The 23,416-nt window shown below is 39.1% G+C and overlaps 1 protein-coding gene across 2 annotated transcripts in view; it reads right to left on the bottom strand.

Moving 5' to 3' along the window:
- Necab1 (N-terminal EF-hand calcium binding protein 1) overlaps window positions 1-18,181 on the bottom strand; it is a 157,428-nt gene extending 139,247 nt beyond the window's left edge. For both annotated transcript variants that reach the window (XM_003479884.5, XM_063257540.1), the window contains exons 1-2: window positions 17,945-18,181; window positions 10,296-10,320 (exon numbers count right to left, since the gene is read on the bottom strand). In XM_003479884.5, the coding sequence (XP_003479932.3) occupies window positions 10,296-10,320; window positions 17,945-18,043 (124 nt within the window). In that variant the 5' untranslated portion in view covers window positions 18,044-18,181. The remainder of the gene's footprint in view (window positions 1-10,295; window positions 10,321-17,944) is intronic.
- Between the last annotated feature and the right edge of the window lie 5,235 nt (window positions 18,182-23,416).

The raw sequence follows: 23,416 nt of genomic DNA, 5'->3' as shown, positions 1-23,416 counted from the left end.
GTTTTCTCAGATCTCTGTGCACAAAGGGGAGGTTTATTCACTGTACAAATATATAATTTGTTCTGTAATTGAAGCCAGGGAAGGGCTCACAATTTGTACAGTTTGCCTTCCTCAATTAATTCACAAGTGAAGAAATATTGTCTTTAGAACTAATAGAAAATTAGTGAAGGACAAAAGAAACTGACATCTTTTGATTATTCTCAATATATCACCACAGTCTCTTGGGTATTACATATATTTACCTTGTTTGCTCCTTATATTTGCCATGAGAATTAAGTGGTATTATTCTTATTTTAAAAACTGGAAAACAAGGTCAAAGAAGGTAAGCAATTTGTCCAAGATCACAATCTACAAAATATATGCTACAGTTTATTCATTCTTTCAACTTTGTGTTCCCACCATCTAGCACGATGCCTGACACATAAAAGACACACATAAAACGTGTGGCAGATGAGTGAGTGATTAAAAAAAGAAGAACCAAGATTAAAGTTTGTTCCTTTTCATTCCCAATCTCCTTTATACCATGTTACCTTCAAAAGGATTGTAGCCAAATATATTTTAACATTTTTTGTTTTTAAATTGCATTGAATCACTATTAATAGTGTCAAAATTGGCATTCCTAGATTTTAACATTATAACTCTTTATAAAGATGAGGTAGAGTAAATGAAGCATTCTGATTAAGTGCTAAAGCTTTGAGGTTAAGAGGGAAGACAAATACAAACCTTATTTATTCATTCCATGTCTTTAGAGAAGTTACTTGTCTCAGATTACTCACTGATGTAACTGGGATAATGATAGCTTCTTCCCTATAAGATTGTTACAATGATTAAATGAAAGTATGCTCAATATATATATATATATAGTATATAATATATAGTATATAGTAATTCTTTACTGATACCATTATGATTGTAATGTTAATTTCCTCTAAAATCTGACCCAATAGTCTCATAGCCATGTAGGACAAGAATATATGTCAATAAATTTTTTCAGGTATTTTTATTAATTTACTTATGATTCAGAATATTATGGAAAATGTAGCTAGAAACTTCATTCATTAATTGATTAACAGATATTCCTAATACTATGGCTAATTTAAGCTTTTCAGTATCTGAGACACTCATGCACATAAATAAATTCATAGTCTTATTGCCTACCTGGTTACTTAAGCCAAGAATTAGAAATGTGCTCCTTGATCCCATAGTGTGCAAAAATATGTGTCAGTAAACATCTGCATCTGTCTTATTACAGCTTCAACCAATCCTCAAGTTTTTCCCATGCTCATAGTCCCAAATGCCATTTTATTATCCCTGTTACTTTTACACTGATTCACTGAAGCCTTGACTAACTCTAATCTACAGGTTTTTGCATATTCGAAGTGACAGTCTATGAAAGCTTTACTTAGGGCAAGAGATTTTCAAGATACTTTTGGTGGGGTAACAGGGTCTGCTGGTGGACTGCATGTGGAGTCATCAGAGAAACAGGAGGACTGTGGAAGGCTGAAACTTTCGGTTGAGGTAACTGCTGATTAGTGGTGTCATGTTCTGAGCTGAGCTGCTGAACGGGCAGGTCAGGGAGCTGGGATGAAGAACAGTCCAGAGAGGAGCATACGTCTTCACCAATTGAGCGATTTTGCTCAGTAATTAATTTCTATCCATTTTTTCAAGTTCTGTGCCTTGATATTTTTCTTTCTATTTCCCTGGAATTATCTCATTCAATCCATACTTACTAGAATGACTTGTAGCTCAAAAAGAGCTTTGCTTAATAATCTAGGCAGAATTAGACTCTTCCTCTGTGATGTCCTAACAATCTAGTGATTGCTAATCATGATCACACTAGGCACTGGTATATAAAGACATATCATCCATGCCTTCAAAGAGCTTATGGCCTAATAGAGGTAGAGAACCATATCTGCGAACTATTTACTACAATGTGATGAGTGTATGATATGCAGGATGCTACAAGACAGATGAAAAATGGTGATTGGGCAAAGCTGTTAATCTTTATTAAACATGTGATTTGTCACTACAAATGTGTGTTGAATTAATTGGTATTTCATTCAAAAACACAATAGCCCTGTGAACTAAGCATGAAGGTGTTTTTGTCCACCCAAAGTTATAGAGCTTGCACATGACAGAATGACAAATTGACACTGACTTCTAAGCCATTCCTTTGTCATGCAGAACTCACAGAGGGCTTTATAGGAGGGGTAAACTTGATCATAAAACAGAAGTACGACAGTCATTCCTAGCAAAGGGAGCTATGAATATACAGATACAGAAAAAAAGTTCTGGAGGGCAGTGTCCTGTAAGGATAATTGGGAAGACAAGGCTGTTCACATAACACCATGCTAAGGAAACTGGATTTTATCCCAATCAATGAATAGCAAATGAAGAATCTTGCACATAGAAATGTTAAAGTCAGATTTGCAATACAGAAAACTTAACTCGAGAACAGCATGAGCTGAAGACTTCTATTAAAGCATTTACTTCAGTGTATAATTATTTCCTGATTCATTGTATTTTCCTTTCTAAAGTGCAGAGTTTAACTGAACTCTATTCCATTTCCTGTTCTGTATGCGAGTGTGGTTCTAACTTTAGTCTTTTTTTATTCTCTTTAGTGCCTTGTACAGGGTCTGGCACACAGGAGCAATGTACACTTGTAACTGAAAGAATGAAAAAAAAAAGATGAATGAAGAAAGCAAGATTGAGACAAGAATTTGGGATCTTCTAACTCCAAACTCTTCTAAATGTAGTTTCTATGCACAGCTTTTACATATAGTTCTCATTATTTTCTAATGACAAATTTTAAAAGATCTGCATATGCAATGACAATTTTGAATCATCTTGTGGAGAAAAAAATCAAGATATTGTTACCTTTAAAGGGATATACCAACCCACTGTTTATTTGGCCCAAAAAATATACAGTAATGATGATCCATCATGGAAATATTTTCTATATCATAGAGGGTATAAGTACATGGCATATTGCACAATTTATCGTTTCCCATTTCCTTAATTCTTTTATTTAAAAATGATAAATAAAAATAAAGTGTCCTTAGTTTTCAGTGTGGAGAATAAAGCTAGAAGGTGTATTTGGCATAAAGCACCAACTGCAAGCACACATCAGAAATTAAATTAGGATTATTGCTTTTCAAGCAATAGGGAAAGCTAAATGATCAAGGCCAAGTCAATACAATCATCTAGACAACTCTATGGTCTCAGTGAAATCGTCATGGATAGAACCTGTGGGTACAGCTGTTAGGGCACAATTATAATGTAAGAGCACATTTATAAAATAACAAACTTATAAGTATTTCATGATCAATGAGAGGTCTCTGACGAAGTTTCTGTCTTCCTGCTTCTGCTGAATTCAATTGATCTTGACAGGGTCTAAAGCCCAGCTGCATATCTCTGATGAGCACTAAGTCAGAGTAATAGACTGTACCTTAAGGCGCCCCGAGCTATTCAAGGACCCTTGTAATTTTGCTCACTTTTTAAGGGTCACCTCCTCTTGTTCCAGGAGTGTTTTTATATTATGGTAAACAATTTCTTTGTTCCAACAAATCTGTTCAAGAGTAGCTTGCCTGTCAATATATGACTCGATGCTTATAATCAATTATGTAACATTACGTCAATTGCTTTGTACATCCCACTTCTAAATTCTGCATAAACTAAGCTCTCTGTAAACTCAGTGCTGTTGCCTTTGAGGAACTATCCAGCAACAGTCCACTGATGTGAAGATTCAACAGCCTGCCAGCATAAGGATTAAATGCTGCCGTTTCACCTCCTCAGTGCAAAGAGTCTTTCATTTGGTTTGACTTGGCTTGGAAATTTTCCCACAACACAGCTGTGAGAACAATTCATCTTCCATGGAGGGTGAGTGGGACATTGTGCTTGACTGTCCCAACTAAAGGAAATAAAAGTTAGGCTGACAAATTAAAATGGACAATACTAAATGGATGACACTGATTCAGAGCTTTCTGAAGACAAGGTTTCTTTCCAAGAAATATATTATCTTGTTTCCTTTTCCAACAAGCCTAAGAAAGAGGCATTGTCTTTATCCCCCTTTTACAAATGAGAGAATTAAGTAAATTATCCAGGAAATAGAAAAGAGAATTGAACCCAGGTCATTCAATTGGAAAGTCCTGAATTTAACAGCCCTGCTACATGCCTCTGGGGTGTTCAGAGCAAGGAGCTCCTTTAATTGCAGGTCAGAAAGAGAAAGGAACAGTGGACTCCAACCTACAGATCTCACTACAGAAAGCACTGAAATTTAAAGTCAGGTGTCAGGCTGCTCCACTGTTTATTTTTAGAGCAGGAGCTGACTTGTGAGCCTCTGACACCCCATGGCTGCCACTTCTTGGGCTCAGGAATTTGAATCTAAATTTTCTGTTTGCTTCAGTGACAGCTGATAAGCCAAGCTATGTAAAGATTTAAATTTTTAGTCTTCTGCTTCTGGCAGACATTTACGAGTGTGAAATTGCTTCACATTTTAGAGAAAAAAAAATCATACTATGGAAATAAAACATTTTTTTTCTCTTATTTTGTTAAAAAAAAAAAAAAAACACATTATAGTCAAAAGTTGCACTCGGGGACTCCTCCCGCACACTGCAGAGCTTGGTTATCCACTCCTACCAAGATCTTTGTCAGGGCAGGAGATTTTTTTCTTTGTCTTTGTAAATGAATCAGTCCTAATAGGCTTGGCTTTTACTTTCAAGGTAGTAGGTGTACATCTGAAGATTTTGCATATGCTTGAATGTAAACAAGAGTATAAAGCTATTTGAGAACACAACTGCTCTGTAATAAATCATGGGTTTCAGTATAGCTTATTTTCCCCATTTTGAGAAATGAGTGAGGAATTATGAATTAAAAATCAGCCTTGGGCCAGTGACTCTAATTTTCAAGGCACTTTTCTTAGTCTTTCCATTTTATTCTGGCTGGGAGCCCTGATTACAAGATAAGAGGGTTTGGGGTTCCCAGGGGGTGACGGATGATGCTTGGCTGAGAGGCTCACATCAAAGAATAGCCTTTTTACCAGGAGGTAGGAGGCAAAGGATCAGAGACCTCTGTGATCCTCTGTATCTGTGATCTTCTGAAGGTTGCTGGTCGATACCCAGCCTTCTGGGAAAGTACTCTTGCTTACTGAACCTTTGTTTCAGCCCAACCTAAGATCATATTTTTATTCGTTAATAAAAAAAATAAGCCAAACTTTGGGCAACGACATACAAAGGCTTTTCTCAAGTCTCACATAATCAAATCAATATTTATTACTTATAAGTCAGTGAAGTCTTCAAAATACTTCTGAATATCCAAATAGTGTTTTTCAGTGAGGATTTTTCATTGCTAACATTATTTTCTGCAGGTATATTGGTCATTCAGTAATAATTCTTTCAGATTACCAGGGAAATACTTAGTTTATTAAATCAATACAATTACTATGCATTGAGGAGACCAAACATCATATGCAGGATATTTACATATTTAACTAATAACTGTAATTATGTATTCATAGATTAAAATATACACAAATGTGTATACACAATGAAGTGAAATGATCAATTTGAAGTCAGAACCTCAATTTCTCAATCCTGCCTCTACTGTTAACATACAGTATAACTCAGAGAAAGTTACTGAACCTCTTCAGCTTAGTTTGTTTTACATAAAAATAGCTTTAAAAAATTCTAAACAATTATCACTATGTTTGAGAAATGGTTGTAGAGATATAACCTCAACTCTCATTAAACTCTCAAGACAATTTAATTAGAGAGATATTGTTATTCATCTTTCACAGGTGAGGAAACCAAGACACAGGGAAGTTGAATTTTTGTTAAATGTTACAAAGATAGAAAGAGTCAGAGCTTGGACGCTGGGGTTGAATAGACCTCAAATCCTTTACTCTTCTCATTGCTTTAAACTGTTGACTTTCATGATGACTAAGGACGATGTGTGTAATGCAACTAAGGTAGGACATTACCAATAGTATGACTTTTATAAACTTTAGTTAGTATTACTAATTAATAAACAACAGATACCTAACAACACCACTTCACTGGATAAGTTTACATATATACATATAATTGTGTTTCTTCTTCATTTTTTAAGATCAAATTGTTGGTTATGTACTTCTTACAAACAGATGCACCATATTTATGCCATGGAAGAGATCTGCGCACCAATGTTGACTTCAGATCTCTCTCTCTCTCTCAACCACTTCAGAATGTACAGGATGCTAGATCAGAGTACAGGCTTGAGGACTACCAGGGGCTCTTAAAGAGATCAGTCGCTGTACAAAGATCAAAAGTGCCACCCACACAGCCTACCTACTTGCTGCTAAGAATGGCAAGTTATCTCAGCGAGTGCACATCAACATGAGGAATTTGATTGTGTTTGTCACTACTGTGAGATTTTGCATTTTGCCCCTTACTAAAGCTAAAAAATTCTTTTGGTCCAAGCACAGAAAGATAAATATATGATCTCACACACATGTAGAATCTGAAAAGTAGAACTCATGAAAGCAAAGTAGAAGGTGGTTGCCAGGAGCTAAAGGTGGAAGACAATCTTTCACTTATAAAATGAACTAGTTCTGGGGACCTCTTGTACAAGATGAAAGGTGATGTGTGCATTAGTTAATTTGGTTGTGATAGCTATTACATATTCTATCTATACACACACACACATTATCCAGGTCATCACATTGTATACCCTAAATATATATAATCTTTATTTTCCAATTGGATATTTTAAAATAAAACACCTAAAATTTTAAAAATCTTTTTAAACTTAAAAATACTGAGGTGCCATTTCCATTTCCATTCAGTCTTTCTGTCAGTAAGCTTTCTCAGGCATTTCACATATCTAGGTTTTATTTGGGGCTTTTTGGATCAAAGCACTGGCATCTTCCCTAAGCAATTCTATTTTCAGGTCTATCTTTATGTCTAGGATCCTAGCCTATGATTTTAAAACAACAACCAAACAAAAAAATCTCTCAAAGACACCATTATTATAGCTAATCACTAATCATGTATTTTCTCTCCATGTATCCAGCAGTTTTTCTCTTTTATGTCAGATAGAGTCCAAGTGCTAAATCTGTCCTCTGGCAGCATAGCTATCCTACTGCTTATTGCCTCTTATTCCCTTCATTATTCCATCAGCAATTATGCTGTCCACAAGGGATTCTATCACACAAGGGTCTGTTAGTAGAGATCAAATACAAGCAACAGCTGTTTATAAATACAAAATGCAATGAACACATGGCACAGAAAGATGGTTGCTTTTTTATGTTTTTGTTACCAGTAGATCGCCCAATCTCTCAAAATTTTCAATTCTGAATGTATGTCAAAGAGCTGTATAGCTTTTTATCCACTCAACATCCACAGCAGTAGAAATAACTGAAATGTCACCAGGAGTCTCAGATAGCCAAGGTCTCAGAGCACAAAAAGCAGCTCAGGTGTTCAGTATTAGCTTCTTACTGATGTATCAGGTACTGCCCTGGGGATACTACAAACATCTTGTTCATTATATGTTACAACTCCCTGTTGAATATGGAATTACTAAGTTCCATAGCTGTGATTTAAGCCTAGACCCTCCCTGACTCTAACTTTCCACAAATTTATACTGATAATGAGGGAGAAGAATACAGTGGTGGACAGATAAAAGGGAGAAGGATACAACAGTCAAACATCCTCTAGTATAAATTCATAGCCAGGTAAAATGGCACATGCCTATAATCCCAGCACTTGGGAAGCTGAGGCAGGAGGATCACTGCAAGTTCAAAGCTAGTTTGGGCTACTAAGTGAGCTCAAGGCCAGTCTAAACTGCATAGCGAGACCCTGTCTCAAAAAGACAAATGAACAAACAAATAAACAAAAACAAGTAAAAATTCATTAAACAAACATCTATTGAGTAGTGGAAAAGCATAGTATCTACTCTAAGACAAGTTTCTTGTCCTAGAAAGGCATTTTTTGGATTACGGAAATAAGAATATCCATAGAAACAACTGTGTGTTTCACTACCAGGTCAATCTTCAACATGTGTGGAAAGTCTAAGACCTCAGAGAGAGAGGATGGGGCCCTGTTAAGGAGACAAGCAAAGAATCCCCTGATGAGGGCTCTTTTGATCAAGAATGTAAGATATATATGCATTTCTTAAGTTGACTAAAAGAAAGTTACAACAAGCAGAAGGCAAGGTAGAACCAATGAAATGTGGCAGATGGAGAGATATTATTATGGTTTATATCTAAAATGTCCCCCAAAGTCTCATGTGCTCAAAGATGGGGCTCTGGGGGAGCTGACTGGAACATGAGAGCACTATACACATTGGCAGATTAATCCATTGATGAATTCATGAGCTGTTAGGAGATAGGACCTGATTGGTGGCAAGGGTCATTAAGTCACATGGAAGCATGTATTCCTGTCTCTGGCTCCTCCTCCTCTTGCTGCTTCCTGGCCAGTACAGGTAGAGCAGCTTTCCCCTGCCATGCCCCTCCGCCATGCTCTTTCTGTCTGGAGCCAGCCAACCATAGATGGAATCCTCTGAGACTATGAGCCCAGATAAACTTTTCCTCCATTAAATTTCAAGTATTGACTTTTTTGTCTCAACAAGGGGAAAGTGACTAATAATTATGCTCAGGAAATTCAGTGCTTCAGTGGGCCGTAGAACAGTATAAATGTTGATGATATAAGAGCAAAAGGGAATGTAGCTTTCACATTGTGGTAGGATCAGGCATTAGGAAAGGCAGCAAGAAGGGAAGAGGCATCACAGGAGAGGAGGCAGATGGGGAAATATGGGAAATGGAGCTGCCAGCGAGACTACTCTGTGTAGCTTAATGTATTAGGTTATCATAAGCCATCAAGTCATTTTAACGATTTTATTTTATCATGACTATGTACTATGATAATTTTGGTTCTTTTATGACTACGGAGTATGACAATTATGATAAAAAGAAGAGTAAGAGATACAAACATAATGATCGTCTCTAGTTAGAGTTGTAGGGTCCACGGGAATAAAGCTATTGCCAGAGAGAACCAGGAGCACGTATGGAAATAAGTCATTTCTGAATTATAGATAGTTGCTAAAATAAAAGACACAAAGGCAAAAGGGCTATTCTATTATCCTCCAGGCATCACTGGGGCTGGATATCAAGGCAAAATGCAAAAGGATCAGAAAGAGGATGAAAACATCATTACCTCTGTCTTAAAAAGTCTTAGAAAATAATCAAATGCTTCAAGTGAAGCAATTGAAAAACATCTTTGAATTGTTGATATGTCAGTCACTACAACATAATCTGAAAAAAAAGTATTCTATTGTCCAAGCACAGTTAAATGTTATCAGGACTTGGGATTCTATTTCATTCCTCCCTGAACTGATACATTTTCTCTTGGGTAGAAAGATATATAATGTCAGTCAAGCTTTTCTTGATCTGTGGCTTAAGAATAAACTGCACAACAACTTACATCTTTAAACTGTCAGCTCTCAACTCTAATTTTAATGTTTTCCCATAGATAGGAAATAAGATTTCAGAAAGGGAAAGACGATTGTGTATCCTAAATTTGTCAAGCAACTGTTTTCAATAATATATCTCCACTATAGATCATATGATAGTATTAGAGTAAGCTCAATAGCTCTGATTTGGTTTTCTATAAAATAAAATTTCTAGTGGAATAAAAGAGTGAAAGATATTGCTTAATATAGCCTAAAACTGGACTTTGTACAGCCACCACTAAATTTTCAGAGCAACTTTTTACTTTCGGTTTGTGCTTTCTTAGTATGTACTGGTCACCCCCAGTACATACTTCAGCTGCAAGTGAGAAACATAGTACATATCAGATGGTTTCCAGGCTACTATTCTAGAGACAGCACCATCCCAAAGGCCACTGTGAAATTAAAAGTGGAGATCCTAGTCTTCAGTATCAGATACACCGGGGTTCAAAGCATAGCTTCTTGAAACAAGATGTTTGCAAAACACACAGCTCAATACCTGATACACAAGAGACACTCAATGCGTTCATGGTATTGCTGTAAAATTATTACTGTAAGTATTAAAGAGAAAAGCCAGAACTTAAGTACAACAGGGTCCCTCACTTCAAGGACATAATTTATATTCCATCTTCCTGTCAAACAGAGTAAATTTCTATGCCATCTTCTTATGAATGTCAAGAGTCATAAACTTGACTGAAATGGTGACTAGTTCAGGAAACTGACAACTTATATGTCAGTTTTTAGGATCTTTGTTATTCTTTACAAGGAGGGCTGAAAATTGAGATTAATAAATAGAAACTGTAGCGTGGCCTTACCATTTTTGTCGGCTCTCCTCAGTATCTGGAAAGAAAAGAGGAAAAAAATCTTATCACATTTTTGGTAAATATTACAGTGAAAATCAAGTTTATATAAAATTCATTTATTACTGACTAAAGGAAATTTCAATTTCAAGTTAATTCTTTGAAAGTATATACCATCCTTCATACACATTCAATAAATCAATAGTGAACAATAAAAAGAGATAGCCACTAATACTCTTGGATGGAATTCAGAGTAGTTGGTCTGAGTAGAAAACCTTGTCACAAAATAGTATCTACAGTAATGGGAGTCAATATGAACAAAAAATACGCACACGGAAATCCTCAAACATGTGAAACTGGGTGGAGGGACTACAAGGGTGTAGAGGAGTGTGTGAACACAGTAAAAATATATTTTGTGCATGTACATATCTGCAAAAATGAAACCCACCAGTCTATATAATCAATTCAAAGAGAGTCAAAAATAGGGGCTGGGGATTTAGCTCAGCGGCATAAGCACCTGCCTTGCAAGCAGGCAGTCGTGAGTTCAATTCCTGGTACCAATAAAAAGGAAAAAGACAAAATAAATAAATAAATAAAAGAGAGTCAAAAATAAAGAAAAATAAAAAGCCATTCCAAGGTAAAAATGAAATTTTAACAATTACTGCAGAAGGCCATTCATACAAAATTATACAAAATGCAAAGTAAGACGCAGACAGAATTGACAGAAAGCCAATTAAGGGTTCCCTAGGAACGGGTAGAGTAGGGAGAGCTGGATGACACAAGCTTGAGAAAACTTCTGAAGGTGATAAAGGTACTTATTAACTTGACTATTGGCAGTGACCTCACCTATGTTAAAAATCATCAAATTTACAAATATATACACTTACATGTAAGTAAATTATAGGCAAATAATAGTATAAAGTATAGTCAAATTATATCTGAATAAAACTGGAAATAGATAAACATAACAAATCATGGGTAAATAGGAGTTCACATGTCTATACTACTATATCTTACTTAGATGTATTAGTTATATTATCTTGGAACATTTTTAAGTTGTTTTAATGTATAGGAAATGCTTCACCATCTAGCTTCCATTACTCTTTGGTAAGATTTCCAATTTGCTTCGGGAAAACTAATCTTTCCTTCCATACTGGTCCACATATCACAGGGTTTGGCAGAGCATTTAAGCCTGGCAAACAAGGTGCCACATCCCTCTAATCACAGTAGCTATTAGTTCACAAGCTCCTCACGGCCGGTGAATGTAACCCACGGTTCTGCTTAAATGGATGAGAGAGAGACAGACTTCCCTTTCTGCTGGCTTTTGAGGCTGAAAAGATGTAGTCAAGGAGCTGCTTCAGCCGTTTTGTTCTCACATATACTGTGGGTTTAACTGTGTCTCTGAAACATGAATGCCAAAATTCTAACACTCGGTGTTTGTGAATGTGCCCCTATCTGGAAATAGGTCATTTGCTGATGTAATCAAGTTGAGATAAGGTATTACTGGATTAGAGTGGGCCCTTTGACCAAAGACTGTTTCCTTATAAGGAGGCAAAGATTCAGAGACAAAGGTAGAAGGAAGAGCCATGTGGTAACAGAGGCAGACACTGGAGTAATGTAATGACCAAGGAACTCCGAGACAGAGAGCTGATTCATGACTGCAGTCAGAAGCTGGAGAAAGTAAGGTAGAGATTCCCCTCTGGATCCTTCATAGGGCCCACCATCCCACTAATACCTTCACTTCATCCTCTGGCCTCCAAAACTGTAAGGCCATAAGTTATACTGCTAAGTCACACTGTTGTAGCAGGTATAACAGTCCTTAGAAGTTAATCCAATATGTAACTGGAAACCCAACACACCGGAAGGCAGAGTTCAGAGATCACAGGAAATGGACAGTAATGACCCTCTCTAAGCATCTGATCAAGTTCCTGCTGAGAGGACCTCTCATTTTCATTACAGAAGTCAAAAAATGATTCTATTTCTAAGTTTTAAGGAAGTTTGGGTTAGTAACTCCAATGGTGTGAGGGGAGATGATGGCTACACAGATAGATCAACTGATCGATCGATCAATCAATAGATAGATAGGCAACGATCTGGACAATATAATACATAGATATGTTGAATATTGTAGAAAGAAAATGTCCCTCTACTGTACTACAGAGACAAACTTTAATCACTTGTAAAGGGCTCTTGAGGATCATTTCTTCTTGAGTAACCTATGGTTTAGTTAAACAATCACAGTTACTCTTATATTTAGATCAGAACTTCTTGGCCAGCTGAAAATGTGTGCACTGTTTTTTATTACCAAATTGATTGCATGTTTCACTGATTTCTCCCACAGGAACATTATTCTTTCATTCTATTAGCTTAACAAAAATGAAGTACAGATAAATCTGTCATAGCAACAATACTTTTGTTGTAAAATACTAATCATGTTACTAAAATTTTCACCTAAGAAGCTTTCTTAGGAATAGACAGGTATGGCTGTGACCCACGTGCCTGAGAAGTTAGTCCTTTTTACTACACTGATTTAATTATTGCAAGAAGACTACTTTCAACACTAAGAACAGTTACAATAGAATGATACCCACATTCTTTCTACCCCATAGAGGTAATTCCTAGTGGAGATCCGTCCCTTCTTCACAGACAGCTTTTTTTCCTCTCTCCTAAGACCAGAAAGCCCTACCTAGTGAGGGAAGCATGCATCTCATCCTATGTCTTACCTGTGTTATACCCTAAGATTCTGTTTCAAGTTCTGTTGTGGCCTCATGGGTTTTAAATGACTAGAATACAAATAACCACACACCAGAGACTTAGAGTGAGGACTGCCATCATTTCATTTCATAAAGAACAATCATAAGTAGCATTCAGTCTCTTAAAAATGAAAATTAAGACAATAGATTGTTGTTAAAATGGTTGTTGTAATTAAAAATGAAAAGAACTATTTCTGCTGCAAATTTTGCCTCTGAGTCTATGAACTACTAAAAAATAGCTGCAGATGAGAACTGAGTTCATTATGCTATGCTGTACTAATACAGTCATCTGGGTCAGCTAATCTTATTGTTGCTATCACTGGAGGCGGTGTAAATGCATCTAAATATTATAACCTGGTTTAAAGTTTTAAAAAGTAATATTGTGAGTTTGCTACAGTTCAAAGGTCAGCAAGCAGATTATTTTATCTAGGAAAATGTCACTTGATGGCTTTGATTGAAATTCTTCACTCTTCACTTCCTGTCATTAAAGGTAGATGTCAAAATGCCACCTTGAGAGCATAAAAATGGACACAATCACCTGTCACTGAACTATTATTTGCTAAGTGCCTCATACCATGTAGCAAGTTAAAATTCAAATGAGGTGGGCCAGTGAGTCACATGGTGCACTTTTGAGAAACTGGGATGTAGGACAGAGAGTGGGGACTCAGGTGAAACATGAGCTGCCACCCAGAAGGGAAGATCTAGGAGGTGAGTCATGCTGTGTGGGCTTGGACAGCTAGCAAGTAGTTTGGGTTCTGAGCCTCTTGTGGCCCTGAGTAGGATTCAGAGAAGTGGACACCAGAAGATGAGTGGAGAAAAGGCAATTAGCATATATACTTCTTTTTTCTCGATTTTTGTTTTAGGTAGGCCCATTTTGGAAACAAGGTAAATACCATCATTGTTCACCCAAGTTTTTCTTACTAATTAGAGTAGACAGCATGGATATTACCTCTGTTCTCCCAACTGGACAACCTCATACAAATACTCAACTTGCACTGTGACTGAGACAGATGTGTGGCTGTAACAGAATCTGGTCATGGAACAATGGTGTTGGAAAACGGCTCTGAGAGCCCCCTGTCCAGCTCACTTCTCATTCAGATGAGTAACTGGAGGACTTTGAAATGAAGTGTTCTTCTGAGGAGAAACGATTACTTATTTTTACCAAGTTCTTACCAATAGGATTGTTATAGTTTGTGTTAGATGTACCCACAAAGCCTCATACAGTCATGGGAGGGCAGATTTTTCATAGGTGGCTAAATCCAGAGTTTGTGAACAGTTCATGGTCCAGTGTTGGGATTAGGGGTGTGAGTGCTGCACCCATCCTAGGGCAGGCAGCCTGCATACAAAGTAAGGGACAGGAAAAGTCTTGTCACTCTCTACTGCCATTGCTGCTTTTACTGTCTTCTTCCACTGTGAACTGTTGTCCCTCTGCCCCCATGTGCCACCCTGCGTTGGAGCCAGCTGATTATGGACTGAAGCCTCTATAAACTGTGAGCTAAATAAACCTTTCCTTCTTTAACTTTAGGTGATGAGTATGTTTCAGCAATGAGAGAAAAGTAAGTCAAACTCTTGAGTTTAGGATATACATGGCTGTGCATGCTGGGGCAGGGGAAGAAAAGGTAGGCAAACACCTAAGGTCATCTCCTTTCAACCTACCACCACTCAGAAGTGAAGCAGGCCACTTTCCTCCCAGTTAAAAGTCAAGAGAGAATTATTGGGAGAGGAAAGTGACACCGTGTGGGTGGAGTTGTAACTGCTTTCATTTGGGATTTTTTTTTTTTTTTTTTTTTTTTGCTTTGAGGGTGAGCTGAGGCTCACTATGTCTTTTTGCACAGTAGCAGTCACTTAGTGTGTTAACTCAAAAGAGGGTTTACATGTGCTGGGATTAGTGCTTTAAATGAGAATTTATTTTCTAATATTTGGAATTCAGCAACCTGGGAAATGATAGCACACTAATGGAAACGGGAAAACAACATCCTCATGGTTCTTCTATGTGGCTGTGCACAGACCCGCCTCAGCCCCTGTTCCGTGGCTGGCAAGTGTGAAATTGCATGCATCAGCTTCACCCCAGGAGGTATTCAAGAATACCTGTGATAAACTGGTACTTAATTCTGTTATTTTATAAATAAAATAATGCAAATTAGACTTACAAAGAAATTGCTGCTATATGAGTTTGTGGATTTAGCTACTGCTATTTATATATTCAACATGGAACACTAGCATAACCATAACACCTCAAATTTACATAGCATAGGCACCCCCCACCCCAGTTCCTAAACTATGAGCTTCTTTTTTCTTATACAACCACCTTGGGAAGCTGCTGATTTAGAGAGAAAGAAAATAAAGCAAATGTCAACAACTGTGCTAAATCTTTTTCTGATTTTCTTGTTAATTATCTCTCTCCTGTTTCTTAACAGCTGGACACATCTAGTCATATTTTCAACAGTAGTTTAAAATCATTTCTTAGAAGATTGATTACTGTAGTGATATTGGAATATAAACAGTGAAAATCAATTTTCCTTGAATTTGGAAATTACTCTGTATAATACAGAAGCCCTCAAAGGTTTCATTTCTGTTCCGGTTTGAATAGGTAACATCTATCATTTATTTATTTCAATCTGAATATAACTGAAAAAGCAATCTTTCTTAGTAGTATTACTAGAATATATTAAACCTAATCAAATACAATGATATATTTATATTTCACATTTTATTTTGCAAAAAGCAACATGATGTAGAAATGAATAATTCAAAAATCCCTAAATAAAAAATCTTTTTTTGTGTCACATATTTCACCAGAGTGTTAGATCTTTCACAAAATAACTCTGAAAATGTGCAGACCAAACCTTTCCTATTTGAGACAAAATCCAACAGCAGTTTGCTTTTTTGTAGACTGTAGCATTTTTCTGACAAACAAGCATGTCAACACCTTTCATATGGAATCAGTTTTCTATTTTTGTTTTTAAATTCTAGAAACAGACTTAAGAATACAAGAATTCAGAGATGAAAAATTTCTTCAGGACAGGGACCTGATATCTCTTGCTTACAGAAGTTGGAAACAATCCTTCATATAAAATAAAAGAAATTTTACTTTCCTCTTAAAAGCCAACCACAGCTGAACGCTTCAGCCAAGGTTGGTTATGTGTATCAAGGATTGACTTTCTGTTTTCATAGTTATAATCCATCTTCACAATATCACCAAAATGTGTTAGCTGCTTAAAAAATAAATCACAAAGAAGCAGTTGATACCTCTGGGGTGCACAGCACAGATCAGATCAGAATGACTAGAGGCCCTACTTGATGAAGAATCACCTACTTGGCAATTTGGTTGTCAGCCTCTTGATCGCATGACTTTTAAGGGCCCTGACTGAGGGTTTCCTTGGCAAGTTGCTATCCTGCCTCTCCCCACTCTCAGATCACTTCTTCAAGGGCTTTATGGGCATAAGGAATACATCAGCCAGTTAAACCATTAGGACAAATAACACCATCTGAATATTCAAACCAGAGATAAATGCTCAAAAAGAATAGGTACACAAGGATCAAAGGCATAGGAAATCAGACATTTAGGTTTGGTGGTAAGATGGCTGGCCGCAGTGCCTGGATGCCCAGTTGAAACCGTATGGTGAAGAGGGAGAAGCCTTTTGTGCACATGACTGAACCTTTGCTCCCTCATACACTCCCTTTAGCCACTTGTAATTACTAACAGGCATTTCCCTAACAATTAAAAAAAAATCTAATGAATCCATTCAAAACAACCACAGTGATGCATTGCCTCTCCTCCCATTATGTCCATCATTTTTGCCTCGTTTATGATGCTAGTAATTTGATTTCTGCACATTTTCATCTTTCCACAAACAAATGTGTTTGGCCTCCAGCCCACTTCCAGCTCATTTGGATTTTAATAAGAAATGATAGCTCGAAAGGGCAAGGGAAAGCGCCCAGCATTCTTAGATGCCCTTTGCCCATTTTCTGTCACGCTAAACAAGTGGCAGCTAGAAGTGTCCCTTCTGAGTCAGACACCGTACCTGGGGGAACAGCATGGATGTGACAGCACAGGAGCTCAGAGAGCTGGAGCTCGGGGTGACAAAGGAAAAGGAAACCACAGAACCCCAACAGGCAGCGAGAAGATCTGGACAGCAGAGGGGGAAAGAAAAAAATACACAGAACGGAATCAGCAGGACGGGAAAGTGCAATGAAAATGTGAAATCAGTAAGAACTAAAACTGTTACAAAGATAGAAGCCACAGCATGAAGGCAGAGAAACAGCACAGAAAGGAAGGAAAGCATGATGGTATCAGAGAATCGAAGGAAGTCAGTCTGAAGAAAGCCATAGGGCCCAAAAGGGTGCGGCGAGGAAACAGCCAAATCTAGAATTGAAGATGATGGTAATTACAACTTGGACCGGCACCGAGGAACGAGGATAACAGGGAGGAAGGGGACAAGCAAGCCAGAGGTAGCAGTGGAAAAAGAATGAGATCGTGGCCACCGTTGTAAGAGGAAAATCAAAAGTGTCCAAAGCAACAGTTTCCCAGAGCTGGGGAGGTCCAGCCCTCGGCCCAGCCCCGGGACAGCGAGGTCGCCCCTGGCAGAGGGACACGGCGGGCATGAGCTGGGCCCCCACACCCTCCACAGCACCATCCGCGCGGAGAGCCCGGGGCTCTTGGAAATCTAACTTTGGCGATGCCATCAAGAGCTCCTAACCGCCCGCGCCGAGCCAGGTCTGGGACAGACTTTCACAAGTGCAGCGACGGGCTTTGCGCTTGCTTTTGTCTCGGTGGCTGTCTGGGGTTAGTTAGGGCACAAGGCGGGGTGCTCATCCGGATCTGGGGAGTCACAGGGGCTGGGCGGCTCCGAGGCGGACCCCTCCTCCGGCCAGGCTGGAAGCGCCCCGACTCCTTCCCCCGGTACTTACGTCCAGGAAGATGGACATGCCCTTGGACAGCTGCAGCGCGGAGCTGAGCTCTTCCGAGGAGTTGTTGGAGGACGGCGACGTCTCCCGGGACGCCTCCATCCTCGGAGCCCCGCAAGCAGGATGCACCGCGAGGACCCGGCGCGGCCGCGGGCTGGGGCTCCGGGCGGGCGCGCAGGCTCCCGCGCCTCGGTGTCCGCGCGCCGGCGCTCGCTCCCGCTCCGGCTCCCTCTCCGCCCCCTTCCGCGGCGGACGCGCCCGATCCGCTGGTCCCCGCGCTTAGCAGCGAGCAGGCGCCCCTCGCGGAGGACATGTTCTGCGCCCGGGCAGCACCACCAGCCGGAGCTGACCCCGGGCACCCTGTCCATTTACAACCGTCTTCCCTGTCTGCGGAGGCCGGAGGCCGTCCCAATAGAGAGGGGCTCCAGCGTAGGAGAGGGAAGTAGACGGCCCCCAGGCACCCCCCACGAAGGAAAGCCTGCACACCCAGAGATCCCAAGAAGTTCGGTTTTGCTTTTGACCCAAGCTGGGCTCTCTGCCTTACCCTCCAAAAGCAAGTGGATTCCTAAGTATCACCAAGGCAGAAGCGCCCAAACCTATCTTAGACTGCTATCTTGCCATTTAGTAAGTTGCTAAATATTTAAGCCTCAGGTTAAATACTCCTAATCAGTAAAATGGTCACAATGGTGGTCTTTACTGTAAAGAGTTAGATGTGATAATGCCATTAGGGGTAGATTACAAAAAGGTAAAGAGATGCTGGTTCTATCCCCTGCCCTGCCCTTGCATAACCCTGAGAGGGACCACCCTCTTAGGTTTGCACCCTAGGTGTCTCCTTTACCTCACCGCCCTCCAGCCCTGCTCTGTGGTTTATTGCTTGCAAAAACACATTCAAGGCTCTCAACTCTGGCTGGACACTGGAATTCTCTGGTGTGTATGTGTGTGTGTGCAACTTTAAAATGTGGCCACAAGTTCCTATGAAGAAGTGCCCCCACTCCAAGTCTTAAAGATGGTACCTGCCAAGGTAGGGTGCCTGAGAGACCTTACAATTCCATCTTTCTCAGTGGAATACTTACTTCTGGAATCCTAAGCATCCTTCTTAGGAAGTCTGACTCTTGTGTTACCTCACTTGGAGGAAGCCCAAGCTGAATACAGGGACAGACATAAGCACCTAGCTGACAGCTAGGTCTAGCTGCACAGAGACTTTGTTCACCCCAGTCTAGTGAAATGTCCTACAGAAGCCTCCAGGTGATTCCAGCCTCACAGGCCTTTGAGACATCTGTAGCCAGTCATGTTGTCTCAACCAAGACCTGGAACATCCCAGACATTGGGGTGGATCCCAAGACCATTTTAACAAGCTGTGCTGTTAAAATTTTTGCCCCACAGAATTTGGGAGCATAATCAAATGTTCCATGTTTGGCAAAACTAAATCTCAGAGTTTGATTTGTAAAAATAGTAACCAAAACAGAGCTTTTAAAACCCACAAAATTAAAATAAAAACATAATGACAAATTGATTCAACTGGCATGCCTGAGGATAGTTTTTGTTTTTAAAGCTTCCTAGCTTGATCATGATGTGCAGGATTAAGAATCACTAAATGTGATTATATTAGAGATATAGTAGAGGAGAAAAGTTGAACAGGATTTCAGAAGATGGGCAGAGGTTATAGAACAAACATCTGTGAAGTACAGTGATAGAATTCTGAACTTAAGTAGTAGAGTTAGAGACACTACTAAAATTAATCAGCAGAGCTATTGACTGGAGCTATATTTTAGGCAATATTAATCTGGCAACTTTGTGTGCTTTTAACTTATTAACTTCAAGTTTCCTTATTTGAACAGCTACAATAGACTCTTACCTTTCATGGTTGCACATCAAAAGGAAATTAAAAGTCATTATCAAGAAAAGAGTGGCTAAGCCATCAAATGAATACTGGTCATTCAAATTGCTGGGAGAAGGAATGCTGATCATGCACATTTAAGTAACTCAGATTACAAAAATAACATTATTTGTTCCTGCTATCATCTGGAGAATTAAATAGATTTTTTGGCAACGAGTGCAGTTTAAGTCTGACCCTTCAAAGCTGTGTGATTTTCTCGGCTCTTGAATACAGTACTGTGAATCCTAATATATTTATACTAATCCCATGGTAACAAGAACAAGTGATGAAAACTTTGATTATAAATGAAGAAGAGGGGAATAATCATAGTTATCATTCAAAACAAGAGGGCTATTTGTACCACTTCAGTAAAAACATTTCTTTTCTCTTTACTGACAATGCAGAGCATTTTCTATACCTGGGGCTTCGCTTACTTCCTTTAGTGGTCTATCTGGGAGAAATGTAAATTATTAAACAATCAGTTAGTCATTATTTATTTTTTATGGTTTCTTCATGAATTCCATGATGCACTGACTTCCCTTTATAAAGGAAATATAATGTTCATGGAAGGCTTCACTAGAAATAGATGACAATTGAATTCCCATTCACAGCCAAATTGAAAACGCTCTACAAAGTGGTAACCAAATATATTTCTGGTTTTCTTTTTATCTAGACAGCATGCATTTTTGAAAACTGTTTTCACACATCATTTTCCCTGAAACACAGATGCTATATTGCAGTGCATAGTATCAGTTGCAAACAGGAGAGAGCAGAATTTAGAGAAGAAATATATTTTCTTACCAACTTCACTGTAGCAAAGCCCTTTAAAAAATGTAATTCTAGATTGCAGCTCTCAGGCCTCCTATGATAAGACTTTGACAGGAAAGCATTTCAGGGGATGATGGCCGTATTGGGATGTATTGTATTTCAATCCATCTCTGGCTCATGGAGGAACTATTATATAAACCATTTCAGACATCCAGGAGTCTATTTTATTTGGACTTCAAATTCTAGGGAGGGCTATGCTTTCAAGCAGTGACTCAGAACTCTTTCAGCCAGGTTAGTAGACATTTCTGTTACTTTGACAACTGAGGATCCAAACCTTCTTTCTCCCCGAGGCCCTGTCCCCAAGGTGTGTCACGACTAATGGCAGGACCCACATCTTTGAGTAAGAATATGACCCTGGTCCCAATTCCCCAGCAGCTAGAGTAGAGACCAACATTTAGTCTCAGCCAGCATAACACTTCACTTAAGACTTTGAATCTGCATCAAAGGACAAGAAGGAAAGATTATTAATGGTAACAGACATACAATGAACTATACAAAGGTCACAATGCCAGTGGAGCTCTGCAGACAACTTGTCTGATTTGATAAAGGAACTCTGATTTTACTAGCCCTGTCCTCTAAGCAATTCCTTCTATAGATTCCTGAGTAAACTTCCAAAATGTTATTTTCTGTTTCACTTTACTTGGTTGGTTGCTGACTCCTGAAGTCTTAGTAAAAAGTTCAGTCTAAATTTTTCCTGCTGAAGTGGACTATGTGTGGAGTCATGGAAAAAAACTTTTTTTAAATTAATTCTCTCCAAACATTTGTTGAGCATCTGCTTCATTTCAGACAACTGCCAGACATCACTAGGGAAATGATGAAAACTCTGATCTTTCCCTTGGCAGAACATACATAACTTAAAAAGCTAAAAGATAATTTTAATGTAGCAAGACAAGAGTAGCACCAGAAGTTGTTAGAAGTGCTACAGGAAGATACAGAGGGGGCTTCTGTCCCAGTAGTGCCGGTTCTGCGTGACCATTTACGCTATAACAGAAAACCTTGCACCCACCCCCATCCCCAGTCAGTATACTTCAGTTTCCCAGGTGATAGTTCCTGTTCCAGTATTGGCCTTTGCTTCTGTCTCTTAGAAGCAGCTCGTAGCTCGTCGCTGTGATGCACATTGTAAGAACCAATTCCCAATTGACAAACCACTCTGCCTCTGTACTTCCTGCTTGCTTATCCCATGTAAGCCCTAGACCACCAGAGATCAGGGCATTTCGAGAATGATCCCAATTGAGTACTGGTCAACATAAATAAATCTGTCTCCAAATCCTGGGTGTTTCTGTTTGTCATTGCAATGTAACTGCACATGACAAAATTAGGACTGAGGAGTGGGAAATCCCATGGACCGAAGTTATTAGTTCACTAATAGCAGCTATGAGTTGTTTTAGCCCGAGGATAAAAGTTTTCAGTTATGCCACTGTGTGAATAAAAATAAAATTCACGGCTATTGGTTTACTTAGAGATTGTCCATCTTGAAATAGCAAGGAATCTTAAGCACCCAGTATCCTCCATAACAATTTCTGTTGCTACACCTGCTTCTTTCTCGTGAGCAAACTTTCTCATCTGTAGAATCATGGATGGAGTATTTAGTGCAAAGGTATTGACAAAAATTAGGCATAAAGAAAATGCTCCTCGAAGTTAGCCATTGTCAGTCCCATTAGCACCATTTTTTGCAGCCATGTTATGTAGACCAAAGGGCCCTCATGGGGGTGTAGTACAGTGTCATCACACAGCAGTCAGGGAGCAGCCAGAACCCACTGTTACCCTGGCATTGCTCCCTATGACCTTGGGTACTGCCAACTGCTCCCTGTTTCTTGAAACTCTTATCTTGGCTTTTAAAAATATCCTATTTCAGCTTTCTTTTAGTCTTTCAGAATCTTTTCATGCTTCTAGCCTTCTAAATGCTACATTGGCTAAACTGTGTCCCTCATTCACCTTTTCCTCTCTTTGGCTCCCATTTTGGTTCTCTCTCTTTCCCATATACTAATATTATGTTAGTCCCACAATTTCCACATGAGAACTGCGTAGCTTCCTATTCAGCCGGACAGGTACACATCTTCTTATGGACATTCCTTAGACATTTCAAACTGAGCATGTCTAAAATTAAATTCATCATTTTCTCCTAATTATTCTATGTTTCATATTTTGTTGGACAATGACACCTGTTACCAATTCAACTGAAAGGAAAGCCCCAGGATCATCATACGCTCCTCCCTCCCCTCCCTCTCCTTCCTTTACTCCTCACCCCTCTCCGGTTGCCAGTGTTATCTTTGGCACCTATCTTCTCTCCATCTCTACTACCACCACATGAGATCCAAACTTGCCATCCCTTACCAGCAGCAGTTCCCCTCTGACCTTCTCATCAATGCTTCACACTTTCCACAGAGTAGAGCTTTAAAAATGCACATCGAAGCATAGCACACTCCCACTGTAAACCCCTCCGATGCTCACTGGAATCTGCAAAATAAAATTACTTTCGTTGCATTGTCTTGCCCCCCCCCCCCCAGCCTCAACATTGTGGTCACAAAGAATCACCGGAGTGGAATGTATGGTAAAGCTGACAAACTGTGATATCCAAATGGGCTGGGTTCAGATCTCAGCCTAACTTCTAATACCACGGCATGCCTTTTAGATTCTATTTTGCTCACGTAGAATCTATTTAAATAAAAATAGATTCTATTTAAATAAAAATAAGAATGATTCCCACTATATGGAGTTTAGATGAGGATGCAGTTAATGCATGTAAGATACTTACCACAGTACTTTGCACA

This window comes from Cavia porcellus, unplaced genomic scaffold (assembly GCF_034190915.1).
Source record: "Cavia porcellus strain 051 isolate PalLab524CR breed Dunkin Hartley unplaced genomic scaffold, mCavPor4.1 scaffold_10, whole genome shotgun sequence".
Taxonomy (NCBI): domain Eukaryota; kingdom Metazoa; phylum Chordata; class Mammalia; order Rodentia; family Caviidae; genus Cavia; species Cavia porcellus.
The sequence above is the reverse complement of the archived record's forward strand: the minus strand, read 5'-3'. Positions and strand labels throughout refer to the sequence as shown.